This window comes from Empidonax traillii, unplaced genomic scaffold, assembly GCF_003031625.1.
Source record: "Empidonax traillii isolate 1590-97213 ecotype Southwest subspecies unplaced genomic scaffold, ASM303162v1 scaffold557:size1000685, whole genome shotgun sequence".
In the NCBI taxonomy this organism is placed as follows: domain Eukaryota; kingdom Metazoa; phylum Chordata; class Aves; order Passeriformes; family Tyrannidae; genus Empidonax; species Empidonax traillii.
The window spans coordinates 812,327-837,902 of NW_020955750.1; the positions used below are offsets into that span (position 1 = coordinate 812,327).

At 42.7% G+C, this 25,576-nt stretch overlaps 1 protein-coding gene across 2 annotated transcripts in view; it reads right to left on the bottom strand.

Annotated features, from left to right (window-relative positions):
- Nucleotides 1-244: 244 nt before the first annotated feature.
- The window catches only part of PHF21B (PHD finger protein 21B), a 149,256-nt gene continuing 123,924 nt past the window's right edge, over nt 245-25,576 (bottom strand). For both annotated transcript variants that reach the window (XM_027897747.1, XM_027897746.1), the window contains 10 exons: nt 23,829-24,173; nt 21,952-22,074; nt 17,416-17,467; nt 12,471-12,547; nt 9,791-9,845; nt 6,251-6,273; nt 4,743-4,901; nt 4,022-4,097; nt 2,809-2,912; nt 245-543 (listed from right to left, as the gene is read on the bottom strand). In XM_027897747.1, the coding sequence (XP_027753548.1) occupies nt 319-543; nt 2,809-2,912; nt 4,022-4,097; nt 4,743-4,901; nt 6,251-6,273; nt 9,791-9,845; nt 12,471-12,547; nt 17,416-17,467; nt 21,952-22,074; nt 23,829-24,173 (1,239 nt within the window). In that variant the 3' untranslated portion in view covers nt 245-318. The remainder of the gene's footprint in view (nt 544-2,808; nt 2,913-4,021; nt 4,098-4,742; nt 4,902-6,250; nt 6,274-9,790; nt 9,846-12,470; nt 12,548-17,415; nt 17,468-21,951; nt 22,075-23,828; nt 24,174-25,576) is intronic.

Genomic DNA, 25,576 nt, shown 5'->3' on the forward strand with positions numbered 1-25,576 from the left:
CAGGACAGAGAGCCTGCCTGCCCCCCACTATCCCTGTCCCTCCCGGCCGCGCTCCTCCTGCTCATCCTCAGGCGTAAAGACAATTAAGGCCAACAGAACAAAACAAAATCTCATAAGCACGGAAGGTCCTGGCAGACACAAAACCGCAGCACAACCCGCTCCGTGGGGGAACCCGCTGCCACAGCGACCTGCAAACTGGGCTGACTGGTCTGCAAGTCTCTATCCAAACTGAGATTGCTCCTCCCCTCCCGCGTTTTCCAGTCTGATCTCTGCTCTGCTCACGTGCAGAAAGTTCCCGGTGCCCCTTGGCCGGCGCTGTCAGTTGTTGCCCTGCGATGGCTGCAGGGCTTTGTGCATGGCAGCGGAGCCAGGGGAGGGCTTGATCCAGGGCACCGACAGCAGGGAGGAGGTGGTGGTGGTCGTCATGGTAACCTGAATCATCTGCTCGCTTTGTATCAGTCTAATGAGGGTTTTGAGACGTTCCAGTGATGACTGAGTCCCTTTCTGCTGGGCCAACAGGCTGGTTTTTAGCTCTAAGCATTTCTGTCAAATAAAGAGAAGGAAAGGCTGAGAGCACATTCAAATTGGTGTCAAACATCTCCCCAAACATCCTTTTGTGCCTTGAGTGCACGTCCTGCTCAAATGAAGTATATTCTCCTTTGGGGATAGCAAACCCACAGCTTAACAAATGGAGTAATCACCAGTGCTGCACACACCGCAGCAGCTGTCTGAGGGAACAATATTCTTCCCAGCCCAATCGCATTTAGAGGACATTTCCAAGCTCATCCCGTGGACAGCCTGGCACAAACACCTTCTGCACACACTCCACAGGGATGGCTGCCATGGCAGTGCAATAGCTGTGCTAATGGAAAGCACCAAAGGCACCAGTGAGGTCTCTCAATCTCACCAAAAGGCACTGATAAACCCTTGAGGTGTAAAACCCACCACAATGTGTTTTGTACGTGACACACACTTCAGGGAGTCAGAACTGTGAAGATGCATTGATCTCACCAAATGTTAACATTTTCCTCACAAAATGTTAATATTTTTGTGGCAGAAAACTTTGCTCTGAGACACAGTTGTTACACCAGCGCAGTCACCAGAAAGCCCTTGCGCTGCAGGGTGGCCAAACTGCACCCTGTGATCACCTGGAACGTTTCATACAAACCTCCATGCAAACGAGCATGAGAGCAGGAGACAAACAAAGGCATCCCAGATCTCCTGCTTCTCCAAGAAGAGGTAAGGAAAATCAGGAATTCCCCTTTCCCTTCCCAACCGCAGACTGCTGCAGCCAACAGCCCATTCTTCTGCGAGGGACCACGTAAGAGACCCAAACCCTGAGCCTGTCTGCTACACGGAAGGGGACAGCGGCCTCTGCTATCTGAAACTTGCTGTTTTCTTTCTCCCAGTGGGCCCAGGGGTCTGGCAACACTGGTTACTTGTCTGAAGATTGCTCCTGTTTGTCTGTGGTCCTGTTTGACTGCCCAGGGTAGGGATTCTCCAGTCCTGGGGAACTGGGAATGCTCACTTGAGAGTCAACTTGTTCAGAAAGCAGTTGTTTGGAGCTGCTCAGAGGTTGGTTTAGAGAGATGAAATCTCAGGTGAAGGATAAATCATGCTCTGTTTTTACCAAACAACATCACTGCACCTGTGGTATGTATGAAAGGGCTCTTTTTTAACGTAAATCTCTGCTAAAATGTCAGAATGAAACTGCTCTGGGCTGAAACACCTGTAATTGCTTTTCCCTTTCAAGTGGACACCTTCACAGCAAATTTAATCATTGGTTAATATTACCATTTAAATAAAATAGTGCTGCCCACTGAAAGAACCCCATTCTGCTTAGGTAGAAATCTTACTGATTTTGATGCACACCTGAGAACTGACTGGTTTTCTTTTTCCAAACTGCTCATCCCACTGACCTCTCCTACCTACTTCATACACGTGTGTTTCCATTAGTGCTCACGGTCGCTATACACACTTACAGGGAATATTCCCCACTGTGATGTCTTTTAATAAGTTATTGCTTTTCCTTCCACTCTGTTTTAAATGCGATAAATATTTTAACATGCCCCCTCTGGATAACTGCACTGGTAAAACAAGCAGTGACCAGCTACTCCTGCAGCTGCCACTTTGATTTTTCCAGGGTAAGGAAGAGTCAAATATTTATTGAGACTGCCATGCAAACTAAGAGTGAGGCAGCCCCAAATCAGTTCCTTCAGCCATGAAGGACAGGAATCACGGCTTTGAATTCAGCCCTTTCAGCCAGAGACCGGTCCTCGTAGCACAATTTAGCTTTGAAAAGAGTTTGAATGAAGAAAATTTTTGAACGCATTTCCAGCCATGGAGAGGTGTTACAACATCCAGTCCCCGAGACAAATAAAGATGGTTATTTCTACTTCATCTCAAGAGTTTTGAGCTAATGGACAAGCAGCTACCCCTGGAGGAGATGCTTGTGACGAAACTTTTTCCCTGGAGAATGGAAGTGCCTTGAAGTCACTGGGCAGGTCAGAGCTATCTGTGGCATTACAAGGAAGGCAGCCACTGCTATTTGCATTTTTCTTTTTTTTTTTAATGTGTGTTTGCCACAGGAATTCAAGTGATTTCTCCTTCTCAGCCTGCCAGAGCAGTTTGCTTTTGTGCATAAAGGAAACCCACATATATTCCCTCCGAGAGAAACACACGCGCACTTGAAAATCTGTAGCTTGGGAGCAAAAATCATTTTCTAGCAACAAACCACCACTTCTTCAGGCATAAATGCTTGATAAACATCTCAGCAGGAGACTCTGTGTCCCCAGTCAGGTGTCCTACCTTCACTGCATTGTTGAGAAGTCGATCTTTTTCTTCTAACTGCCTATGCTCACTCTTCAGCTCACTGCTTCTCTTTAATAACTTTCGCTTCTCTTCTTCTTTGACTGCGGAACAATAAGATTAAGGATGCAGAGGGTAAGGAAAGGACAGACAGCAGGGCTGTGCAGCTGACAGCAGAAAGCAGAAGCGTGTATTTGGCATGGGGAGTTTCAGGTCTCGTTAGGCTTTTGCCAGCAGTTACAGCCAAAGAAATCTGCAGTCTCTGCTGGAAAACTTCTTCACTGAAAGGGTGGTCAGGCACTGGCAGGGGCTGCCCAGGGAGGTGGTGGAGTCCCCACCCCTGGAGGTGTCCAAGGAAGGCCTGGACATGGCACTCAGTGCTCTGGGCTGGGGGACAAGGTGGGGATTGGGCACAGGGTGGACTTTATTGTCTTGAAGCTCTTTCCCAACCTCGGTGATCCTGTGATTCTACGCACGTGCCTGTGCCAATGCCTGTTGTTCACAGGACAACCCAAAAGCTACAGTCCACCTTTAAGATTAATTCAAATTCATCCTTAGACCACGTGCCTCCCAGAAAGAGGTGGATGGTATTTAAGAACAGGTCAGCCACCTGCAATGGCAATGGTTTGTGACTCTGCCGAAAAGCACAATTAAAGCAGAGTCAAAGCTCCACAGAGCTCCTTGGGGTATGATCTAACACCCCAAAAAGCCCATTGTAAGAGTGTCACAGGGAACTGAAAGAGTAATGATCAACGCACAGGTGTCACACAGCATATGATGCTAATGACTGCCATACCCAAAAAATACGGAAACAGTTGGAAGCTGGTATTGCTGTAGTGTCTGAGACATTGTGCTACACACCCAATTACAAGGCTCTGCTTAGCCTGACTGTGCCTCTCTGCCTCCCACACTATGATTCTGCCTCAGAATCCCATTTTCAGCCCCGTTCTCAGGAAGGCACCACTTTGATGACAGTCTCCCCTAGAGAGTGAAGATCCTGAGAGTTCCATCTCGGCTTCCTTTCAGAGGGAAGATGGTAAGGAGCAGATCAAGGGGAAGGGGAGGGAAAGTGGCCTTCTGTTCCTAGCCCCTTATGACCCTTTGCTTACTGCCACCCTCAGGCCTGGCAGCATTGCAGCACTACTTTAATATTACTGCTGAGAGGGACTCAGATGGCAGGGAATCCCTTGTCAGTAGCTGTGTTAATCCCTACCTGTTTTATGAGTAACATAGGAGTGAACAATAGCCAGAGTTCCAGTCCATGGCACGTTGTCATCTTTCTTTAACACCTATAAGCCCAGGAAACAGTGAAAATTTAGGACTCCACAAAGACACACGTTCATATTTTTCTTCCTTCGGCCTTACAGCTCTGCAGGACCAGATCTTGGGTCCTTGTCTCAGAACATGACAGTGGTCTCAAAGCTGAACACAGAGAACTCTAAGGCACAGCATCTACACTTTAGTGACACTTTAGTGTCTTCTTGCTCGTGCAATCAGCATTATTCACAGCAACTAGACAGATTAGCATTTCTGCCAAGACTGTGATCAACAGTTGTGTGTTAAGTAACATGATTTAAAGAAAATGAAGTGTTCTCACAGCTTTCAGACCCACTGGTGAACTCCTTCTGACACTGCCTCCCTCCTCTCCAAGGTTTACAGTCCTTGTCAGGCAGTGCTGGTGGTGTTATTATAAAGGAAAAATTGTGAAGCCAAAGGAATTGAAGGGACATTTTAATGTGATTACAGGCAAACTAAGTCTAGGAGGATGAAAATACCAGAAATGAATACTGCAAGCTGTACTAAAAGCCTCTCAGTAGTTCTGTAGCTAATGCAGTCCCCTAGGCTGGGACCATGGGTTAGATTAGTTTAGCGGTACACAAATTGGAAGTTTCTCCATTTTCCCTCCTTGGCATGCCATCCTCCATGTGTCTCACCTTCTGTTGGCACTTTGGGCAGACCCAGACCCCCTTGGGGGCAGTCTTGAGGGGTGGGTCCAAGCAGTTGAGGTGATATGCTCTGGGACAGGTGCCGCAGGGCTGCAAGTTCACTCCACGCTTGCAAGCAGTGCAGTGCTCATCGTGGTGGATCTCGTTCTGCAAGAGAAGAAGGGTGGCTTGGGTGAGCTCAGTCCTTGAGAATTTCTCTCTGTACAGCACCCCAAGCCTCTACAGCAGCAGACAGGCTCCTTCAGACACAGAATCTAATTGTCAAAGGGACCCTGACTTCTGCAGAAAAGAGAAATAATGTATGATGACAACTAATACAAACAAACAAACCAAAGGGCCAGAAACAAGTTCCATAAATTGAAAGAGAAACACAAAACTCAACTAATCCAACACAGGAGGGAGCTGACTGATTTAGCCAGTTTGTGACACGGGAATTATTGCACTTTTTTTTGCCAGTGTGTCACTCCAACACATGAATCTCTTATCTCTATCCTGAAGCACAGGACCAAGTTAACATGGGGGGACCACTTGTCCTTCAACTCCAAAGCAGGAGGGAACAAGCAAGAAAAGGGGTCTTTTCCCGGGGAAAAGGCACAGTTCCACGTTTCATGCCCGTTGCCTCAAAGAGCAGCTGGGGAACGCACAGCCTTGGGCCCCGTACCCTCCTTGTGAACTGCTCTGGAGGCCTCCTCTCTTCTCCCTGGCACTAATTGTTCTCTGCTCAGACTTACTTTGACAACCTTTCTCCAACAAGACTGATTAGTGCTTTGTCTGAAGCAATACATAAAATGAACTAAGACTCATCAACAAAGTTACAATGTCATGTAGTAAATTGCTATGCTAATCTGGTGGCAACGTTAATTACTCTTTGTATAATTAAGTGCATTTTAATAAAGGAGATACTGATTTTGAAACTCTCATGTCTTTTGAGTCATTATAAAACCCCCTGAATTTCCTACTGGTTTTTCAGGAAGGAGAATAATAATTTTATATGCTTGTTAATTCCAAAAGCATATTTTCATTTTTAGGAATATTAATTATGTTTCATGATCGTTTTAGTCAGGCTTCTGTCTTAAATTCTAACTCAGTCCTGTCAAAAAAAAAAAAAATCATTCTCCTAAATACTACTCTTTAAAAACTCCCAAAATCTTAATTTTAATCTCAAGGTACAGAGATTTAATCTATACAAACTAGAATGGTTACTCATTTTTCTTAAAATTTTCATTAAACCCACAAATCTGGAAATTAATTTCATTAAACCCACAAATCTAGCAATTTCTCAATCAGTGGATTCTACAAAAGGATTAAACTCAAGGCTTGCATATGAAAGAGTTCATCTCTGAAATTCTAGCTTAGCAGATCACAGATTCAGTTAAGTGGAACAAGAGAATACCAAAACTTGGTACCTTGGTAGAGGCTACAATAATCAGAAGCAAGCACCAAATTACACAGTGATGAGAAAGACACTGCTAATACACAAACTTCACTGCACATACCTTCCAGAATGGATCCTCATTTGCTAGCATATAAAAGAAGGGCAGAGAACAGATTAGTGGCAAATACATTGCTGGAGTGACTGCTAGTCCTCAGCTAGGGGAGCAGTTTTAGTCAGGCTGTGACACAGGAGACCAGGACATTGCCAAAGTTAACATGGGCAGGAAAGAATGCGACAGCAAGCAGTGGAATTATTAGCATTTGCGATTTAAAAACGTGCATTGCAGAAATCCCATGTCCAGAGGTCGGGTGCTAAAAGGTCACAGTACGAAGAGCACATTCTGTTTCAAATTTTCACACATTTTCAGCCAGAACTCTTCTCCACAGTAGTCAAAGATTGTTCCTTAGGGACCTGAGCCTGCTGGGTGAAGAGCAGCAGATGGCCCTGAACCAGCAAGGCAGTTAACATGGAGTATGAAATGGGTGTCTCTGACTTACTGTTAAACACATGTTTAAATGTTCAGCTGATTCATGGTCAAAATGGTCCAAAACGTGGGGGTGAGCCTGATGGTATCATCAGCTCTTCCTCATCAAACTACTCCCCCCTAAAAGGCCAGTGACCTTTTGATGAACTGAGTCTGTAGTGACTGTATTCACAGCCTGTTGTGAGCAACAACCATCAGAGCCCACTGGAAACCAGGCCAAGCCTTTCATAAAAAAAATATTGGTGGAATTCATCACGCTTCAGTCCAAAAATAAAAAAAGCTGGAACACGTTAAGAGCTTTGTGGAAACTGCACAGCAGGTTGCAATTTTTGCCGCTAATTTCACACAATCATGGACTCAGAGAATATCCTGAGCTGGAAGGGACCCACAAAGATCATCCAGTCCAACCCCTGGCCCTGCACAGACACTCCAACACTCGCACCCTGTTCCTGAGAGCGTTGTCCAAATCCTCCTGGAGCTCTGGCAGCCTTGGGGCTGTGCCCACTGCCCTGGGGAGCCTGTTCAGTGCCAACCACCCCCCGGGGAAGAACCTTTTCCTGAGATCCAATCTAACCCTGCCCTTCCCTGGGTCCTTGCATAACCCTGGTGCACACTGCCCCAGTGACTAACACCTGATGGAGAGGTCTTTCTTTGACTAAAGTGAAGAAACCAAAATGCTATTTCCCTCCTTCTGTCCTTCTTCATCTCCCTCTCCGATCCCAGTGGGAATATGCCTGCCCCAGTGTGATCCCTCATACCAGACCAACCTGGGAGTCATCTTCATGTTTATATTTAACAGCCTTTGATAGTTTTTTTTTTTTTCTTCCATAAATTTCTCTACTTTCCCCAAGAATTGTACAACACTTTGGCAAAGAGTTCCATAAATAATCACAGACCAATAAAATCTGTAGATGTCACTTCATATCCACAAATACACACACAGAGGGCCACCACAATATGACACCACGATTACTCAGGGGATATAAATGTTATTCAGATAAACAGAGGCTTGATAATTGAAGAGTCTTTTCTACAAATGATACATGTCAGGGGACATGACCTCATTTCAGGTAAGACATTTTCAGACAAATGAATCCTGATTAATTGACATTTTGATCAAAATTTACAAGAATTGTTCTCTTCTGCATTTCCAGAAATGACAGTTGTTTCCTGGACATCACAGGGATTTTTTTTTCCTAGTTTGTTTATTTGTCTTTCCAGCTCATTTTTGCTACAAAGTTTTAAACTTTTTAAAATATGTCCTCTTCTGCCTTTGAGTTGATGAAAAATTAAACCAAAGGCAATGTTTTTAAAGAAGCACTTTATAAGAGAAGGGGCAGCCATCTCTGCACTGAAGGTGTCTGGGACAGCATCTGTCTGCAGTTGAGAGCTTGCACAGCATCCAGCGTGGTGCACATGGCTAAAAACACCCTGCAGACATGGGGAATTCTGCTACAAAGAAGTGCAGCTTCAAATTCTCAGAATATGCAGAATCCCAGCAGAGATTCTGCATCCTGGAAAAACCAAAGATACAGGACTACAAAGAGGAATTAACAATTAAGGACAGGGAGTGCTGATTTCCAGGCAGCTCTGAGACAGGTGCATCACTGGAGCTCTGACACTTGTCTACTTCCTTGGAAATAAAATGGGAATCACGTGGTGGAAAGAAGGTCAGAGATTTCAAACCCCCACTTAAACAAAACCCACTCAGGGGCTCCAGAATGGCTTGCCAACACTGCCATCCTCTCCTGGTTTTTCACATGTGTTTACATGGGTAAAACAAGTGCTATGAAAAGACAAACAATAAATTACAATTTTAATTTTGAAGATAAAACTAAGCCAGGAATAATGTTCTTTCCACTGGGGCTCACATGAGCCTGGGCTCCTGCTAAGAGGGATGTCATCAGAGCTGTTTACTGTGTAATAACCTCTCCTGTCCTCTGAGACCCCACACATTAGAGGCATATGGTAAGTAGGGCAAGTGTCTGCATCTGGCACTGGAAGTTTGGAAGGGAGGGAGAAGCACTGCTGCATTTCAGTCAGGGCTCCTGTGGTGCAGGAATTCAAGGCAGGGCCACAGAGGTGAATCTCAAGCACTGAACGTGACACCTGACAGGGATGCCAAGCAAAACACTGAAAAACAGCCAAAACTTCGTGTCTTAATTATAATCACCCCTGTAAATGCTCCTAATACTGAAACAATATTTCACTTAGAAAAAGGTCTGCCTTCCTTTCCCTCTAATGCACCACAGTAGAGTAAGTTATAAAGGCAAAACAAGGGCAAGGGCAGAATCACATTTCTTTACTGGCTTTCTCTCCTCTACTCAGGCTTCTTATTTTCTTCCTTAAAATACTACCTGGCCCTGCCTGAAGAATTAAACTGCACCCAGTGTTCTCTGTGTTTCATCTCCCAGCTCTTTGCCTTCTCTATGCTGCACATTTTTCCTGGGATGGGCTTCTTCCCACAAGCTCATCATCAGCATCCCCAAATGGCTCCTCTGAGTTGTTAATTCTCGAGGCTTCTACAGTGAAACTTTCAGAACCTGAAGTTCTTATAAATGCAAGATTGGAAGGAATCTTCAAGGTCATCAAATCTAGATTTACAGCTCCAGCTCTTGAAATCAGAAAAACTACGGGGTTTTCTGTCCCTGTTTTTAAAGCAAAAGATATGGGAAATTTCTGGTCCTTCAGGATGGGCAGTAGTTCCTTAAAGCTGGTGAAAAGAGTCAAATGAAAAGCCCAAAATAGCAATTCTATTTTACACCCTAATTTTTCAATATATAATTTTAAGGACTTGGGGTTGGCAACACTGCCAGTCAGTTCTGAAGTCAGAACTTCAGCCAGTTCTCTCACTACATGGTGCTCACAATACCAGAGATCAGATTTTCCTCTGATTGCAGAGACTTTGGATCCATTTCTACACAACTGTGACCTTTAGCCTTATCCTTCAATTGTTTTTGCAGGGTAACCATCTATTTTCCATCCACACTAAAAAGCGCAGGGACCTTACACAAAGTAATGCCCTCTGGTATCCTGGCAGTAACCCAGATGAGATCCTACTAATAAACATGTAACATGCCATTAGAATAGCAGTATATTCATTTAAAATGTGCTTACCTCTTGTCGAGAGGAACAAGGGGTTATTCAAATAATTCGACGCAAGGCGCTTCCGCTGCAAGGGGAGAGAAACCAACCACAGTGTCACTGCAAAGGGCTCTGGTTGTCTTACATTTCACATTAACCATCTCCATGGGCTTCCCTCATGCCTAACCAGCTCTCCAGAAGCTACTTAGATTGGCCAATGAGACAGTCAAACAAGCAGCTGCACGATTCACCTTCCCAGCGAGTTCTTCACAGAGCAGTCGGATGTGGATTAAATGAGAAATACGAATTGCAAATGTTGTTGATGGGGCTTCAGGATACCCATAAGGGGGGAGAAACAGTGTAATAAATTGTTGCTGTGACACGGCATCTTTATTTGAATACACAGAAATGGTGACGGACTTCCCACCTGCAGGAAAATCGTCTTTACCTTTGTGACACCTGCCTACAGTTCAGAGGAACATACTGAGCTTGCAGGCAGCGTTTGTAAGCAAAACATTTCCCTTTCAGAAGTGAATGTGCACGATCCCGAGGAGCTGACAGTGATCTCAATCTGCTGAGGTCACCGAAGTTACAAACACAGGCCACTGCAAACCTGGCTGAGATGTTTAACTCATCAGATGGCACGAGTGGCTGCTCTGCAGCAAACCAGGCTTCATTAACAGTCTGTACAACCCCTGATTGTCTCTCTGAGCCATCCAATACTTGTACAGCAGGACTGGGAACAGCACCACTTCCCTCCATTAGATGTTGTTAGATTCTGCTTGGAGGAAAATCAGAGGGGTTTTGCTAATAAATGATTTATTCTGCAGTGAGTAAACGGTTCTCTTCTACACGTGTGACTGCCAATTTGTTAATGAATTTTGAATAGATACTTCTTTCGTCAAAAAAATTATCAAGCCTGAAACTTTACCCTTTCCTGTGGAAAAATTAAAAAAAGGCTACTGAGGGTAGGGAAATAGAATGGTATCTCATTTTTTCTAGGAACAAAGCTTTGAAAGGGAAAAACACAAAATTCAAGGGAAGACATAAGACCATGATCCCATTTTTGCAATCAAGGAAGTCAGCACCACTGCAGATGCTGAGCTCCTGCCGTTCTGAGGGGCGTTGGCAAATAAAAAGTCTAATTTATATGCAATTTCAATTTAAACAATCATGAATTAAAGATCATTCAGTAGACTAAATTAAACTGCGCCAAAACGCCTGGAATGCCACAAATACCTCAACTCACTGATTAGCAAATCAATCTGAGCAGCTAATTGATCAGAGAAAAACCATCTGCCTCCATTTTACTGGGATGGCATTCCCCATGGTCAGTCCTTAATGACAGCTCCTAATGAGGACACAGCTGATCAGCCACAGGACTCCTCCACAGACATTCCTTCCTCCACACCATCCTTCACTTCAGGACATGCCTTTGAGAACAGATACAATGAGAAGTATGAACTAGGGGTGCAGCAGACCTGCTCCATCTTCTCTTCCACCTCTGCCCCAAGATAACTGAGTTTCTCACAAACGCCCATCAGGCTGCAGCCACAAAACTCTGCTGCAAGTGTTTTCAAAATTCTATCAGGACAAAAAGGTCTAAGGCACTTCAGATTTAATGCTAGCAAGGCTGAGTTCCTACTGTGTTAAATAGTGGGTGAGTGGACATCAGTATTGGCACTGACGAGAAGAGTTGAGTTCTGAAGAATTCAAGTGCTGCTCTGGAGTATAAAAATCTCCAATACTTTCAAAAAAAGTGACTAAGCAGCTTGACTACAGAAGTGGGTTTCTTCTTGGCCTCATCTATCTGATGTCTGCAACAAAGGCAGAAATGTGAAATGTTGGCATACCAAAAACTCTGCGTGGCTTGTACCTAAACAAAGAAAAATCACTTTCTTTAGGCTTAAAGAACTCAGAACACAGAGAAATCCTGCTTAAATGGAGAGCTGGCTGCAACTGAGTTTCATTTCAGTAGAAAGTTCAAACAGCAACCCCAAACTGTGCTGAAATTTTAGGGGGGAAATTTTAATTAGATGAATAAATGTATATAAGTCAGTTCAGAAACAAAAAAAAATTCAGAAAAAGTTAAGCCTATTTATATGCTGCTTTTACACCAGGTTTGCAATCCAGTATTATGCAGGACCAAATTCTGATGCTACTACAAATGTAACAGTGCAAGTGTAACAGACAGCAGATATTATCCAGAGCACTTTTATTTTTAACTATGCATTATTATATTTATTATGCAGGCTTCTATGCCCCCTGCAGAGCACTCTGATTCCTGAACCAACACATCCCTTTTATGAATACCACTAATAAAAAAAGTGAAGTTCTCCATTTATTATTTGGCACACAGGAAAAGAGAAGTAGCAGTGCAAGTTTGAACATAGTACAGCACTTGTGTTCTTCAGTTCTGACCTAAAGGGACTGCCTGCGTGGGTGAAAGAGTAATTAGGTCCCACATTAATTTAGTCCTTTTGGCCTTTATTAAAACCAAGATGAATTCTAGTTTGAAGCAAGTGGTGCTGTTGGGGTGAAAACCTGTTGCTTAGCTACTGAGATGAGATCTTTTCTTTCTTTTCCACATCAATATCTCTTTTGCAAGTAACTCTGTGGTTCTGCATTCATATATATTTTTGTAATAAGAACCACTTAGAGCTTTTATTGACGTGAAATAGAGCTGTGGCAAAAAAAGTGAATGATAAAGTACCTCTGTTTCCAAGAGTCCACTGTAGGCTGGATTCGCTGTGCTTCTTCTCTTTCTTTCCTGACGCTTGCTCTGGATTTCTGTAACCATGGAAAGAAACATGAATTGTGGATTTCTCATTCATCAGGGGAAAATGCAGATCTAACTTGTTAAGCAAGATGCTCTTACCCTCAACCCCTTGGGCTTTTGTGTTCAGTTTCAGTTTCTAAAGTATAATTGGGTTGCATCAGCATTGATATTTGCTGCAGTTCAAGGTTTGACATTAATAAGGTTTTCCTTCTGAGATTCAGAACACGGGCATTTTTTATTTTTTCCTTCCTTCAAGGTGGACTTCTGCTGCCCTACAAGATTTTTATTATGAACACTTCAGACACATATTCAGCAAGCATCATCAGAGAGCTGTCAAAGCACTCTGGATGTCTGCTATTAACAAAAAGGAAGCGTTTAAAGCAATTAAGCCTTGTAATTCCCATCATATGAAAGCAGAGAGATCCTTTTTTTAATTCAATTTACATTACTTTTCCTCTGTGGAGGCTGGAGGAAGAATGGTTGGCATGGCTTGGCTAGATTCATCAGCCATGTGCATTCCTCTGTAAACACACACAGAAAGAAGCAGCAGATTACTCAACCACAGAAATCTGCAGGTTTAATGCTATTTTTATCTGAGCTGGGATTCCATTTACATCACATGGAATTTCTTTCTCCAGCTCATGACATCAGTTCAGAACGGTGAGATTTATTACAAATGTATCTTGTAGAGCCCGTTACTTTGATAATGAAGAGCAGACACACTTCAGCAAGGAGAGCCCCCCAGCATCCATCCCACGACTTAAAGCATGTGCTCTATTCCAAAATGTTTCCTATGTGAATATTGTAAGTTTAGACTCCGTGCTGAGGTGCCAGAGGGATCTTGTTGGTCTAAATGTCCCCACAGTGGTGGGGACTCTGTTCTGTCTTGCACTAAGTAAATCTCAGAAGGAGAGGAACTGGCAGCAGCCAGTCCTTCAGCCCAGAGGCCCAGGAACACACCCAACAGCAACTCAGGACACCATCTGGTTATGCAGAAGGTCTGGCATCTTTCCTCAGTGTCTGAGCTAAAGGGGTCTATCTCAGAACATCCTCAGCACCAGAACACGGCTTTCGGGATATGGAGCTCGTTCTGTAATCCAACAGTAAGACACAGTCCAGCTTTCAGGGTGGTTATGATCCATGGGAATTGGATTCCAAACACTTTGTTCTGGTTTCCAAGCACCCTTTCCAAATGCTGACCATTCCCATGTACCACTTTCAGCATTGCTACAGGAAAGGGTATCAGTGTTGTCAGTCACATCTTGGACACTTGGTCACTGCACGTGAGGATCTTGTCTGGGTAAAAGTTCTGTCCCACTGCAAAAGTCTTTCCTATGAAATGCTCATCTGTCTATGCTGAAATCTCCATCCTGAAGCTTCCAGACTCTGACAGCCTCTGAAGGGAATCAGGCCTCAGTGGCAGCAGGGTGAGTGTTAGACACAGACCCAGCAGCCTGTCAGAGCCACCAGAAGAGAGATGGTTGTTCCTGATGTCAGTGCTCTTGTAAGGGAAGCGCTCTCAAGGCTCAAAGGTAACAGATGACAGCAGAGGAACCACGTGCCTTGGTGCTGGAAAAAGCGGAGGGAGTGGCCCTCTGCTAACTCTTTGGTCTCAGCAGTGTGAGCTGGAGCTGCGGTTCTTGCAGCTCAGTAACCCAGGTACCTGCTCAGTGAATCCAGGGCTTACAGCATCTCAGCACAGCAGCCTAGAGAAACAGCTGGAGATGGGGCAGCCCAGGCTTTGTCTTCCAGAAATGATCTCAGGGATACAGCATTGTGACTTTTCACCAGCCCAGAAAAAGAAACAAAGAACTGGACGCAGCTCTCTGTGCACACAACTGGGCCAAGAGCCCCGCGAAAGGACTGCGAGGGGTCTGTAGCTCTCTGCCCTTCTCGGTCCCAAGGCAAAGAGATGGTTTCGTTGGTACATGCTCTCACCAAGGCAACACAAATATCTGAATCACACACACGGCAGAGAGCTGGAATGCAGCTCTGGGAGAGGCACTGCCACGGGACAAAGATAAAAGGTGGCTGCGGGGAGAGGAACAGCAGTGGGAATAGATGGAAATAGAGAGACACAGAGAGAGAGAGAGGAAGGAACTGAAACAGCTCGAGATGTACCACCCTATGCAGCCATAAGGTAGGGGGAGAACTTTACTTATGGTAACTGAACAGAAATATCCATGTATTTATGTACATCTAAGAGTGGGTCTGTCAACAATCACACCTAGGCAGAACAAAAGCATACACCGGTGTGGTATATTCTGTTACTTGTCACTTCTGCTAAAAACTGTTGCGTACCTTCCAAATAGGATGTAATAAAGTCAAATTAAATTTGTTATAACTGATTAAATCATAAACATTGCAGTAACCTAGGTAGAAATATTTCAGCTTTTTTCTTTGCTATAGTAAACCAAGACGTGCATTTCTGGAACAACCTGAACTAAAGGTCCTTCTTAAAAAGTTTTGCTTTCTACCTTTTTTTTTTTTTTTTTTTTTTTACACAGTGGTAATGCTAAGAGGTGTTCTAATAGCCTAGAGAAAGAGATTCAATATATTCCAGCCATGCACTGCATCACAGAATTGAGCTACCTCTTTCTTCAGTTTATTAATTTAAAAAACAGAATGCAAGCAGAAAAAAAAATTAAACTGTAATACATTTGACAAAGATGAATAAATTTGCAGACTTCTTTATATTAGAGGCCAAACTTCTATGGGCTGCTGCCTTCATCAATAAACACTCCGCATGGTCATTCCATGAGGCCTGTGATGGCAATTTATCTTCAGGGAAAGCCGCACCTTGCAGACTGTCAGTCAGCAGAAGCTGCTGAGTTCATTTACTGGGAAAGGCCTCAAAAAATGCCTCACACTCAGGCTCTGCAGAACAGAGCTCTTTCCCCAGTCAGGGAATGCTCCTCTGGCTGCAAGGCAGATGGAGAAATCCATACACAAGTGGCTCACAGCCCTTCACCACGACATTAATGAATAAAAGGAAGAAAAGCAGCAGCACTGTGAGTTAATGATACTGAGTGAATAAGCTTTTAACGACCCAATCTTGATGGAGTTTAATTCCAAAAATGTGAAATTGAGAAATGCATTAGAAGTATTAATATAAACTGAACTGTGTAATGACCACTTCTTCCTGATAAATAGCAACGGCTGATAACCATAAACATGACATAGCACTAAAATAATAACCTTTAGCATGTGAAAGCTATAAGGGCATTTCTGACAGTCATAATCACCAATTCTCATGAAGAAATACCCTTTCCATAGCAAATAGCTCTTTGTTGGAGCCATTTATTTAATGCTAGCAGGAATATAAAAAGTGAATTTGTCTGCAGGAATTGATTCTGCAGGATGAGTGTTGCAGCAGTTTGGTTCAAAATGTGCATGTCCACACTTAGTGTAGAACAAACAGTGCAGAGCAGTACTTGGCATTTTGAAAATAAGCATTAAATTTGCACAAACAATTTATTAGTTCCAATAAAATCACAGGGTAAAGAATTATTCAAAATGAAGTCCTCTCTGTTCTAAGTATAATTTGCACTTCAGCATAATTTCAAATGTTGTCCCATTTTCCTTAGACAAAGAAAACAAGAACCAGCCATCATTTGCACTTTTTGGATTATAAATCTTCTCCAAAAATTGCTGTAGCTTTTTGATTTCCATTTTAATCCATTACCATTAAGGGATTAAAAATGCCGATGGCTTAAAGTTTCTTTAAACTGCTTTCAAATTCTCAGTCACTGGGACATTAAATGATTTTCTCAAATGCAGATTTAAAGAGGAAAGACACTGAAAAATGGCAGCAAGACCCACAGAAAGCCTGCTGTGTATATCAGGAGACCTTACAATTTAGATGCAATTTTCTCCCTAATTCACAACCTGGCTTAAAACCAAGGAACAGGAAATCTTAATGCAAAGAAATCAAGGTGTAAAATGGTAGGAATCAGCAAGGGCCCTAAGCAGGTGCCTAAACTAAAGCCCATAAAACTTAGACTGAATACACTGGAACTTCCTAAGCATTTTGCTGACTGTGGTCCACCGGATGGGTGGCAAATATCAATTATCATTAACGTTTCTTGTGACCAAGAATCACTGTCAGCTGACACAGATACCACCTTTCTCTTCTTGCACTGGGGGAATCCCAGCAACTTGTCTTAGCTGAGCATGGAACTAAAACACATCAGGCTGTAGACTTTTCCTTTCAAATACTTGCATCATCTCTGTCTACAGAACTAACCCATTCTGCCAAGAAACCCCTGACACATCTCACAACAATGGCAAATTTGCTGAGCAAACTCTTTTTTCCCCCCTCTCATCCATGATTTTTCACCCCTCTCATCCGGGATTTCAGACTGACAAAGCTGAGGCAAAGAAAGGTACAAATCTGCTAGCTCTTGCAAGGTATTTTTGGGAGGCTGGAGGAGTAAACTGAAAGCTTTGCGATGCTGCATTTAGTGTCTGTTTGAACTTGTGTTCAGAAGCCTGGAAAGTTGTGCCAGCAGCTCTCAAACAAACTCAGGATCAGACTGGAAGTTTGGTAAATTTCTGGCTAAATGGGAGGGAATGGAGGGAATGAATTCTTTTTGAGAGGGAATTTTCTAATTTACTTAAATTCTTATGAAATCAGTGCTGGATTTTCATCACTATTTTACACACTACTCCGTGGAACTCTCAAGATGACAGACCTACTCAAAACCTGAAAGTCCATCTCACATGGGAGAGAGCAGATGACCCTGCTTGAGCAGGGGGCGTTGGACTACATGGCCTCCAGCGGTCCCTTCCAAGCTCACCCATCCTGTGAGATTCAGAGCAGCCAAGAGAAACTATTTCACTTCAAAACCGAGCTGTAAAACAGGATATGCCATCTTACCTTCCAAATGTTCTGTAGTAACCAGTCCTAATGCTACCATGAAGGCAATTTTCTAAGGAAAAAATAAACAGGAGTTAGATTTTCCACTACAGTAATCACGGTAAATAAATAAATAAAACTAGACTTGACAGACTTACTTGACAAACCCAGTAAAGGTCTTTTAGAAATGCATCTTACTGGATGGCATACTAATATGAAGAACTTTAATTGAAGATTTGCTTCAGATATGCCTGGTGAGTCACATCCCATTTGTACCACCGTATGAACTTCAGGAATTCAGAGATTCCTGAAGCCAGTGCTATGTGACTACTGATTTTACACAGCACAGGTTCAAAATTCAGTCAGTCCAATCAATCCAAGTGCCAGCTGGTTTGTCACTCCACTCTTTGGAGAGGTAATTGTGTATTATTATTCCTATCTGGACATGGCACTGCTATTATTGCATGTGAGCAAGCTGTATGAAGCAAAACAAGGTATCTTAAACTTCCACTGAGCTTTACAACACTAAACACTAAGTCCCTTCCTCTCAAAATAAAAATACAACAGAAATTTCTCTTCCCAAGTTACAAAAAGAACACCATGTGCATGAATTATGAAAAGAAACACTAATCCAACATTTCCCCCTAATGAGGAGTGAACAAAAATCTCCCACTGATGCTGGTGAACTCATTCTTCACGAGAAACCTGACTTAAAATACTGCTTACAACTCTTGTAAACTATGTATGCACAAAACACATCTTCATACTAAAAAAAACCTTCAAAACATGCTGATGCAGTAACAGGACAAGTACTAGAGAAGATTCTGAATTTTCTGTCAGGGATTTTTCACTGGGAACTCTTCCCTCGCAGTAAAAGTTTTGCTGGAACTTTTATTCCATCTTTCTGATGAAAACTGAAATTCTGCTGTGTTGTTCCAAGCCCAAACTGAACTGAACTCCTTGGTTTTCAGTCAATCTGAGGTATTTGTGGGGCCTCGGGGGTCTCTTCCTCTCTCTGCTGTGCTGAACAACCTTGCTGAGTCATTTCACTCCAGTGGCATTTTTGTGAGGTGCAATTCCACAGGAGAGACAATCTGACTGTCAAACCCAAACTACTGGGAAATCCAGGCAAGCGAAGCCCACAGTCCAACTCTGATGAAGTGTACAAAGACCACAGGAAGATGAAATTATAATACTCAGCCCAAATAAAATGTGTAGATTTAGGTCAAACTAAAACACAGCGTTTAAGCAGCAGCAGGTCAAAACATTCTGTTTCAATCAAAGAAGTGTCAGGAGAACACATTTCAACACTTCCAAGTCAAGATTAGTTTGACCTTCTTGTTTTGTGAAAAAGCCTGATGATTCAACTTCTCATTTCAGTTCAGGATAAAATCAACTAGTAAGTCACTGGAACTACAATTTCCTTTGCAATTCTGACTGCCACGCAGTGAAGCTGAAAGCAAGCACGTCCTTTTCGTTTTGTAAATGAAAAGATGTAACTATTGGGTGTGTCCTTCAAAATCTGAGGGTCAGGATTGGACATCCATACCCCTCTTGTATCTGTGAAAATATCCTTGTCAAACAGGTGAACTAACACCCTAATAAGATGGGAATATTTTCTCTCCACAATCTCCTGGTGTATAACTCTCCCTGCAGATTAAAAAATGGTGCCGTAGAATTTCATCACTGGCATGAAATATATATTCATGCTGTACTTCTGCCTTCCACAGCCGTGGTAATGACAAGTGCATGTGTTCATTTGCATGTCAGACCTTGATTTCAATAATGTTCCCTCCCTTACATGCCTAAAACACCAGCCAGGCACAGCGGGGGCCCCACACCTGAAGGGAAAGATGAATATTTGATCCGAGATCCACTGTGCAGATCTGATAAGAAAATTAGTCAACTGAGGGGAATTACAAGCTTCACCTCACCCCCATCAAAAAGTAACCGTGGCAGGATAAATCTCAGAGCTGGGAGCAGGAATAACAGCAACATTTAGGTGTAGAACCACAAAGTTGGAATGGTTAATGTGCAACTGTGTGTTTCCAAGGGAGCACAGAATTGCCTGTGTTACCCCAACTGTGGGGGAAACACACATTTTCTGATGCCTGAACTCAAATTATTTGAGTACTGGAGTGTTTGCTAAACAATATCCTCTCTTTGTGCTAAAATTATATGAATACGTAGCCAATTAAATGTAATGACAGTTTTACATATAAAGAGCTATCACAAATGGACTTGATAATTATCTCATGATTAAACACAGGAAGGGTTAACATTTATAGGGATTTGAAAGTTGGTTCCTTTTTAAAAAAATCCCAGGAGAAGCTGTATTCTTTTTAACATGCATATTATCTTAACAGTATATTTGTTTTTATGGGTTTGGCTATTTCACACTTCCGTAGCTCGTTGGATTCAATCCAAAATCTGAATTCCATTGCAATGCTTTCCTTTCAAGTGTCACAGTGCCTGTTGTCTCTCCTCAGTTCAGGAAGCTGCAAAACCAAGACTTCAGTTTCTCCAGCTTTTCAATCCAGGCCTGACATCAGCATTTAGTTCACAACTGCTATGTATCTCTCTTGCACTTCTTAGATGGGATTAGAAACACTGGTAGAATAAAAACCCAGCATTTATAGCAGTAATTTTTCTCTTAAATAAAAAACTTCTAGAAGGCAAACATTGTCCAGGATCAGCTTCATGGTTTCCCACTAGGATGACCAAGCCAGGAACCAAAGACAGTGATCATCCTCACTCTTTTCTGTTCATTCAGGTACACTCAGTAACTGCAGATGGGATTCCTGGCTACTAGTAAGTCTCAATCTTTCTGGTTGGTTTGCTTTAAATTTTCAGTTTAATTTGTTAAATCCCATTCTGTCCCGACTAACATCTATCTACACAGAGTCCTATTGGAGTTCCTGCCTCAGTTTTGTGCTTTGAAGATAAATAAAAGCTTGAAGAGAAGTGCCTCGAGTGCCTATTTTCTTTTTAAAAATATCATGGCATCTTTGTTACTCTTTGCTTTAAATTTAATCATCTGCTTAAAAGCCATGAGTGCTTTCAGAAACACACAGTACGTCTTTTCATGAAGCAAAACAAAGATTTTCACAAAAGCATTTCATTTTGTAATTACATGTTCTATTTATGTCATTACATGTATTTACACTAATTATGCTGTTAGTTCTAATTGCACTAATTGCATAAATACATGATAATCAACTAAAGTTTACTTTCAAAGAACAAAAGAAATTAACTCTAGACCTACCTATTCATGGCTATGAAATAAATCTATGAAAAGAAAAGAACTGTCATACTTAAGGGCATCAGCATCCTACCCAGAACAAAGAGCCTGCTGAGACCTCCAGGATATACAGGGTAGGAACAATGTTCATGGGCAGAAAAAGGTCGTTGAGATATTCTAGTTAGCAATTAAAAAAGCTCATTAAATTTATGGATGCCATACCGAAAAGTGGGCCCAGGCCCATCATCTCCTCCTGCATCTCTCTGGAACACTTTTGTCCAATATTCTTTCCATGGAGATTAGTTACAGGCAAGGAAAAATGGATGTTTTTTCCTAGCATTCTGTTTTTAAGCAGGATCTACTGACCTTTCTGTCCATAAGGTGCTACAAAATTAATAAGGTTTTGGAAATACCTGCCTAAAGAAAACAGGACTCTACAGTCCCATCATTCAGTGGCAATGAAGATTCATATGAGGGTCAGATTTTAAACCTGGGAGGTCTCCTAAGTATAGTCCTGCAGAGCTTCTGCATAAAGCTGTGATATTCTGGGCTAAAATATTTATCCTTAACACTGTTTAACTACATGAACCTCTTAAAGTGGTAAAACAAATGACCACCCACATGCCTCAAGTAACATTATAAATTTATATTGAATAATCCTCTTAAGCCTACAGCTCCAAGGATGCTTTTGTGCTACGCATTTATTAGACTGGTGAGGTTAAGATTTCACATGACCTGAGCATTTCTACAACAGAAGTAGATTCAGCTTGTATAACTCCTTAAACTGCCTCAAAAGTACACCCAATCTAATGTGAATACACCCAGACAAAAACCAAAATGTCTGCTAATGAGAGACACCATTTCTACAAGGACTTGTGGTTTGTATTTTTAGCTGAAATAAAAAATATAGTATATTAAGAATATTAAGAATATAGTATACTAAATCTATTTCACCTTATAACCTGCTTTCTGCCCTCTTACTCAATTTGAAGGACTTTAATGTATCTCAGACCAGAATCTGTGGACATGTGGGAAGACACAGTTGAACACAGGAAACCGTTGATAAGTACAAACTAAAAGTTGCAAGATTCATTACAAAGAAGATAAAAGAAATGTTAATTCCACCTCATATGTGGCCTGTAAACCCAATGCTATATATTTCATAACAAAAGAAAATATCTTAAGCTTGTATACACCTTTCACAAGAACTCCAAGGTGCCAAGATTATTATAAGACCTACAAGTTCTGTTACATTTTGTGACATAATTTAACCATAATGGAGCTCATTTATTAAAAATGAAAAAGAAAAAAATCACCTCTGGATTTTCCTCCTTTTTCTTTTTGGTAGCAGGGGGTCCCTGAGCTGACTCTTCAGGAGGTTTCTTTGTCTCCACTTTACTTTCTGTCTGGGTTTGGACTTGAGGCTGAATAATGATAACCTAGAAGACAATGTACAAATAAGAGAATTCACTACATGAAATTGGATTTTTCTGCCTGAAACCTTGGATTCCTCTTTGCAGGGTTACTTCATACCCCTACAGCAAAGAAATGCAAGTCACAAGTATAAAAAAACCTGGATACTGGGTTTAGCTCCTAAATCCATACTAAAGTTTCTAAAAATTAATTTTTATTGGTGCATTATAAAGCTCCAGCAGCCTAAGGGAGTCACTCAACCAATGGCTCTGAAAATGAGGACACTTTCTATCTGGAGGACTTCTGAAGCTGGCTGAGCAGCCACGCTCTAGCACTTGTGGTATCAGGGATTTTAAGATCTTTCCTTTGATTTTATTCTGTGTACAGGTAGAAGAGAAGGGATCACTACACACTCAGAGCCAATCTGACCTCAGTCACACCAGTGTTATTCAGGGTAAGCACCTGTGGATGGGAAGGAAAACACTCCTCATGTAACTGAGATCAGAGTTCACCCCTTATGTGTTCTGAGCACTGGATGTCCAGTTTTCCATAAACGAAATAAACTACACATGTTTTACATCAAAACCAGCTCTGGTTTAGGACCTACAGGAATTAGCACACAGATCTCTCATACACCCAAGTGTGTGTTAGTAACTCCAGCTGCTCCTATTTGAACTACCACATGAAGATTTACCCAGTCCAGGTCACACTACCTCAGAAGGTATTAAGTTAAAAGGAATGAAGGACAATTTCTACCCACGTGTGAGTTTATACCTGTAATCAAATCTTCACGAAGGACTGTGGAAGATTTTCCTAAGCTCACCTTCTTGACAAATATTAAAAATATTAGCTTTGAATGCTGGGCCTTCTCCATCTATTTCATTCCTAACTTTCAATCCATGCTATTTATTGTTAGAAACTTTATCTCAGCTTGGTCACTCTAGAAGTTTCTAGAGCTTAAAAAGAGATGGTTTTCTTAACCAGTAGCCTTTTTAAGCAGCAGAAAAATAAATTATGGTTAAAAAGTGGGGAAGAGATGTCTGCTCTTATTTACCTCAAAAGCCTTCCTACATCCTGTATTCTTTTTTAGCACTCTGTGAGAACCTGTGCTGCCAACAAGACCCAAAGTAGGGGAATCCCAGGAGTAAATTGCAGTGAATGTCTGCTGGGCACACTGGCAGCCTTTAGTAAATTTGTTTCTGGTGTAAGAGTGGTGAAGTTCTTGCATTTCAAAGCTGAAAAGCAGTACAAAGAAGAAACAAGTAATTCATAATTTGAATTTTTTCTACTGATTCCTGTGCTGATCAGTTTTGAAACTCTGAGCTCTCATTTCATTTGGTGTTCCCCTGGAAGTGCAGAAGGGAATGCCTGATTATTTTATACACTCCCCCGGGGTCAGCCAATGTAACTTGTATCACTGTGTAATTGAAGAGGGAGTCCATAGGAAATCTGAGCCTGCATAGAATTCAGGGATATTATTAGCAAGGTTTGGTTTAAGGAAATGGAAGATCATATGGTCCCATTAATGTCAGGTTACACAATGATAAGTTTTGTTCCCACTAAAAAATAGGCTTGTAAAGAGACAAACGTCTCTTGGCACCTCTGTGTCCCCTGAAGAGTTTTCCCATTGCTTTCTGATTATTTTCTTCAACAGGAGCCACTGCCACCACCTTCTTCAGAGGAGCCACTGCCTCCCCTCTGCCCAGGGCTGTGCACTCCCAGGGGAACACCCTGCTTGCATCTGCTGTACTTGCTGCCCAAAAGGAGGTGAAGAGCCCACCTTGCTGTCGGCGCTGATGAGGAGCGGCTGCACTTTGATGCTGTCGTTGACCACGGAGACGGTGGCGCTGGTGCTGAGCGGGGCTGCATTGCTGGGGGAGGTGGAAATGATGGCGTAGGCCACCCCTGCACTGCTCAGAGGGGAGGACAGGGGCTCGGTGACACTCTGGGACTGGCTGTGGGGCGTCTGTACATGGCTGACGGTGTTGTTGGCGGTCGGGAGGGCAGGGCTGGGGTTCTTGATGCTCACTACGGTCGCCTTCTGGAAGGTGGGAGGCTGCTTGGAAGGTTGGTCTCTGCACGGGGAGATGGGGAGGCTGTCTGGAATCAGGGTCTTTGGCCTAACCTACAAACAGAGAGGTAGATGTTATTAGGCACAGACTCCCACTGTCATGAACAAACCACTTCACACTTGCATTCTCACAATAAAACCTCTAGTTACAATAACCATGGACCAGGAGCATCTGGAAAAACATTGCATAGCAACTGGAAGTAGCCAGCCATTCATTTACTTGTAGGTATAGACTCACAGGATATTCTGAGTTGGAAGGGACCCACAAGGGTCATCGAGTCCAACTTCGAACTGAATGGCCCACACAGGGGATTGAATCTGTGACCTTGGTGTTCTTACCACCAAGTTCTAACCAACTGAGCTCGTCTCAGGGAACAAACACTGCTCACTCGCTTTCTCCCAGCAGGATCTCTGGTTGCATTAACCATGGACCAGGAGCATCTAGGAAAACATTGGACAGCAACTGGAAGTAGCCAGCCGTTCATTTACTTGTAGATATATTCCAGTGCCTCTCAGCTGGGTCATTTTGGAATCCTTAACTCATCGCAGTGCTGAACAAGAAGGGAGGGAAAAAGTCAATTCCTCACTTTTATTAGTGCACATCCAGACATATGTTAGTCAAGTCACATCCAGTTCTCAGCAGGGATGTGTAAGCCAAAGCCTGGACAAAGAATGGAAAACCCAAACACAATAATTTCCTATTCTGAAGGACACAACACTCTTGCTATGAATTAAGGAGTAGGACTGAATCGTTAAGGGAGTTGTGGGGTTTACAGGAACAGTAAAGCATATGCCTTTATACTGGTGCATCAGTGAATGAACATCCTCACATGTTTAAGATGTGCCACGTCTAGTGGAGATCAATCACACAGTCACTCAGCTCACAAAAAAAAAAAAAAAAAAAATAGAGAGATGGACACAAGAAACCTACAACCATCAAACTTCATCTTTCGTTGTTGCTGCAAGTAAAGCCAGTTTGCAGCTGTGGGTGGATGCAGGGGCAGCTTCCACGGGTGGAGGAGGACACTTTGCCCCGCTCTGCCCAGGCTGGGGCTGTACCCAGAGCCATCGCTGATAGCTGGGAACAATTGTTTTCAGCTACCGCGGTGTGTTTCCAGTGGGGTAATTAATGTCACCCTGTCAACACGGCTCTGCCTTAACAACACGTTAAGTACAGTTCCAGGATTGAAAATAAATAATTTAAGCTGCTTCACATGAAGTTAACTTCACTCCCAGCTCATTCGTTAGCACGGCCAGATACAACAGTCGGTTCCCTCTGTGCTTATTTAGTCCTGTCACTTCTCACACCTTCCATACTGTGAAACAAAATGACAAGTTGTAACAGACAGACATGGGGAACAGCTGCCTGTGTCACCACACTGGAGTCTACAGGAGCCCTTCCAAGGATGCTGACTTCAATCTCGAGCCGGAGGAAGCAATTTAATGCAAACACCGGG